This window comes from Austrofundulus limnaeus, unplaced genomic scaffold (genome assembly GCF_001266775.1).
Source record: "Austrofundulus limnaeus strain Quisiro unplaced genomic scaffold, Austrofundulus_limnaeus-1.0 Scaffold517, whole genome shotgun sequence".
Lineage (NCBI taxonomy): Eukaryota > Metazoa > Chordata > Actinopteri > Cyprinodontiformes > Rivulidae > Austrofundulus > Austrofundulus limnaeus.
In genome coordinates this window covers 69,385-73,989 of record NW_013952919.1, presented here as the reverse complement: position 1 = coordinate 73,989, position 4,605 = coordinate 69,385, and the positions used below count along the sequence as shown (strand labels likewise).

The following is a 4,605-nucleotide window of genomic DNA, read 5'->3' as shown; positions in this document are numbered from 1 at the left end:
AGTTAATATAGTTCTCCTTTTTTAATTTATTATTTGGTGCATTTTAAATGTATTTATTTATTTATTTAAAGGTTTATTTATCTATTTCTTTTATTTCTAATTATGTCAGTGTTGGTCCTCCACACTGCAGAACATGGAACAGGTACGTAGTTCAGTGACTGAATCAGGTGTGTTGGAGCAGAGAAACATGTAAAACATGTAGGGCTGTGGCCCTCGAGGACCAGGATTGCTCACCCCTGCTCTAGCTTCAGAGAATTTCCTCTAAAAGGAGACATTTTAGTGTCACCTGCAGAGAATATGGACTTTATTACAACAAGTGACTGAATGTGGTTTAGGAGCAGATGGAGCTCAGTGAGTATTGTCCAACAAATTCATAATAATTTTATTTTCAACTGGGTGCACAGATCTGCTGAAATCAAGTGAGATAAAGAGGTGTAAAAATTGTCATTTGCAAAAAAGTACATTTAGCACATTAATAATTATTTTTATCATAATATGCTGTTTAGCCTTTTAATAGTCCCACAAAAAATGCCTAAAACGTCAGAGAAAAGCATGTTCACATTAAATTAGCTGTTGTTCTGGAACTCTTGGAGTACATTAAAAATCTATGTCTCGATGTAAAGGTAAAACTAGTCTTCTGCTCTATCAGAAAGTTGTAATGTTTATGAATGGATTTTAGTCAGTCATTCTTGCAGCACATTGCCATGATGGGAATTTGATTAGCTATGCAGCCGCATAGCTATCTATCACACTGTATACCTTCAAATTTGTATGAAAAAGAACAAAACCCAAAACAAAAAACTAAGTAAATAAAGAATCTCATTCCTCAGCTCCTCAGAAGTCAGAGGTCCTCGCTGCTGCAACCATAAACAGAACATCTGATATGCTTTGTTTAAATTAGAACTTGTAATTGTTTCTGTTTGTGTGTCAGACCTTGGCCTCGGTCTCTCCACGATGCAGGGTATAAAGATGATGAACAGCACTCTGTGAGGACGACCAGGGGTGAGTGAGGATTTGGAAGACGTGAAAATCATGGCCCAGAGTGTCGGCAGTCACCAGCAGCATTCCTACAAAGGGCAGAGTGACACAGTTAGCTTMAAAAATACGAAAAACAAGTTGTCTCGCAGCTGTTTGATGCTTGTTTATTAGGCTCTAAATACCAAGTTTTATGTGGTCATTTTGAGATTTTTCCACTTTTAAGTGTGCATGTTTCTGTACTGCATACCTTTTAAGCATTTAACATAAAACTTTATTACTCTTTATTTTCTTATATCAGAAAAATTCATGATTTTTTTACTGCTGAAACTCAATGATTCCAGTTCTAATCGCATAAATGATAAAAAAAAAAATAGGTTCAGAACATTTGATGATGATAAACAACTTTTTTTTGGTTACAGCTAAATGACTGACAAGATTCTGACATGAGGCAGTAATCAAACACATCTGTTTTGAGGCTCCAACTGTCTTGATTTTTTTTTTCACCATCTGGGACAAAAAATAAAAAATATGCATGTATGTGTGTGTGTGTGTGTGTGTGCACACGGGCAGAAATTCCCTACTATGTAGGGACCACAACCTACTTGTGGGGACCAACTGCTACTTATGGGATATCCCCATGAGRGGAAATACCATTGGTGAGTCACGGGTTAGGATTAGGACTAAGGTTGGTTTTAGGGTAAGGGGTCAGTGTTAGGCTGCAGAAACCATTGAAAGTCAATCCAAAGTCCTCATAAAGAAAGTAGCACTAGACCGTGACTGTGTGCATGTGTAAATGCAGTGGTGGGCAACGCTAATCCAAAAAATAGCTCCACAATTTCTAAAGCGCTTATGAAAATATTTAGGTCGACAATTTCTAAAGTGTTTATGCCATAGAAAAACTAGCAGAAGCTAATTTTAAAGCACAAGTTCAATTTGACACTTACTAGCTGGCAATAATTCATGTACAATATATGCACAACACAGCCAACTAGCGGTGTATAAACTCTTTTACAACTTAATTTACAACTGCATATTGCTGGGGATGTGATTTCCTGAAACAGAACTTTGGCTCCTGGTGTAAAAATTAAAAAGTTGTTGAGGATTGCTAGCTCAGCTGCTTCTTTGTCTTTTTCTTTTGTTTGTTGTAGATTTTTCATTAAATAAGTAACAATAAAGTAATTTTAAAACTGTTTATTGGAAAACGCAAGTGATGCATTCTGGGTACATGACGGATTTGATTTGTGACGGGAAATGAAAGCACGCAGTACAGGAAACTYTCTTCACTTCAAAATAAGAGCATGGATTATAAAGTTTTCCATGTAGTCGCTCCAGTTGACCACTAGAGGTCTGTCTTCATCAGCATAACATCTTTAAATTATTCTGTGTCCCTTCAGCTAACCCCGTTAGCTGTTGCTTCGACCATTTACGTCAAGTATTGAGCTCCAGCGTTTAAACTTTCTTTTAAAAAAAGGAGCTCCGATTGTAAAGTAAAATAAATCAATACATACAAAATCTTAGTATGGATTACAAACATTAACTGTTTTCGCCCGGTCACATAGTTCTAACCATTGCCTTCCAACTACGTAAGCAAACACAAAGCATTGTGGGAAATGTTTGTAAAATGAGAACCATGACCCAAAGCAACAGTCAGCAAGGATGAATACCTTTCCAATAATTGTTTTTGTCTGGGAGGGRTGCTGTTAGATAGATCACATGTGTTGTCATTCATTGTCAGCCGTACCTTCTGCTGTTCAAGATAATGATGATTGGTAGATAATTAGTAATTAGCGGTACTGCATTTTAATTTTAGAAAGTGCAAATTATTATGCTTATGATTTATAAAAWCTAGTAAGACCGCTAAAGTGCAAATGAAATATTTCAACCCATTCTCACAMCCGAGTCGTCACATATTGACGCTTTTCCAAAGTTCCCTCTGCGTCCGATTTTGACGCGTCCGGTACTCCCCTTGCGTCATTTTTTGACGAGATGGGGTGGAATCTGTTGTCATAATTTCTGAAAGTGTAGAAAATGCACAAAAAATACTGTCCCAAAGCCTAAAATTACCATTATTCACTTTAGACATCCTGTCTCTGAGCCTAGTACCTAAAATTAACCATTAACCCTGATACCTAAAATTAACCAGTAACCCTAGTACCTAAAATTAACCATTAACCCTGATACCTAAAATTAACCATTTTTAGAAAATGTAGGAAATTCATGTCAACTATGTGTTCCAAAGGCTAAAATTACCTAATATTCGCTGTAGACATCCTAGCCCTGACCCCCAGTCCCTAAACTTAACCATTAATCCTGATCCCTCATGTTAACCACGGACCCCCGACCCAAAGACCCCTGGTGGCACAACCCGGAAAAGCCGCGGGCGGCAAAGACTGACGCAAGGTGGGGGTCACCCGACGCGTCAAAATAAAACGCAGAGGGAACTTTGGAAAAGCGTCAATATGTTGACGAGTCAGGAGTGAGAATGTGTTAAATATTTAGGTCCGCAATTATCAGATTTTTACTTTAGCAGGCTAGCGCCCACCACTGTGTAAATGTAATGGTACAAGGGTAGAAATACACAGAATAGGGCTAACTACATTATTCAAGTGAAAGTGTTTTTCATTTTAAAGGAGGGCTGCCAACTCTGCCAAACTGCACAGGTCACACTTTAGACAGCATGACAGAATTATTGTCCCTTTAAAACAAACAAACCAGTTTATTGAACCAGCTGTCACTTGCTGCTGTCATAAAACACACGTTTTTCTTAGATGATAATTTGGTTTGGTTAAAGGCAGGGCTCAAGTCATGTGCTCTTTTATAGAGACAAGATGACAAGCGTCTACGAAGGAGAGAATCCTTAAATCCACTCATCAGTGCAGGGCTACAGTTGTGTGGATGCACAACAAACACAGGAATCTTGAACCACAGCTCAGCACAAGTGAAACCAACACTGACAGGCCTATTCATTTGGTCCCATTTTATTTGAAGCTCATCAAACTCTGAAGTATACGCTCTCACCAAAACAACATGCTCAAGAAACCACACCAGAACCAACCAGATCTGAACTGCCTTGGACAGGAAAAAGCCAGCTCTGCTTTTCAAACACAGCCTAAAACCCATCTCCAGCAGCCTTCAGAAAAGTTACAGCTTGGATGGTGAAACCAAGGAGGTTCTATAGAACAGAGTGCGCAAAAACCACACGACCGTGTGATCGGCTGGASAAGCTAACGGCTAACKCTAAATGGGCAAGACTCTGGATTTCCCATTACTGTACATGTTGACAACAGAGCAGAAATAAAGGACTGACGATGGAGAAATCATTAAAACTATTAATAATAATATTAATCCAATTATTATTAATATTTTACAGTTTATATAATCTGTGTAAAGTTTTAAATAATGTCAGAAAAGCTGTTTGTGTTATGGATTTATTAACAGAAGATAAACAGGAAAACGTCTCATTTTACAACACAAGTCAGCAGATTTGATCTTATTTAGCTCATCTGAGCAGAACATAATGTAACAGTTTAAAATTAAAATAATCTTATAAAGTCCATGTAATCACTGTTATTTATTGAACTGGTTAACAGATATTGTGGAGCAAATATACAGTGTATAGCACTGTTG

The 4,605-nt window shown here is 37.7% G+C and overlaps 1 protein-coding gene across 1 annotated transcript in view; it reads right to left on the bottom strand.

Moving 5' to 3' along the window:
- LOC106530407 (breast carcinoma-amplified sequence 3 homolog) overlaps nucleotides 1-4,605 on the bottom strand; it is a gene marked incomplete at its 5' end in the record, with an annotated part of 72,129 nt that overhangs the window by 34,796 nt on the left and 32,728 nt on the right. The window contains 1 exon segment of the mRNA XM_014026011.1: nucleotides 934-1,067. Coding sequence (XP_013881465.1) covers nucleotides 934-1,067 — 134 coding nt within the window.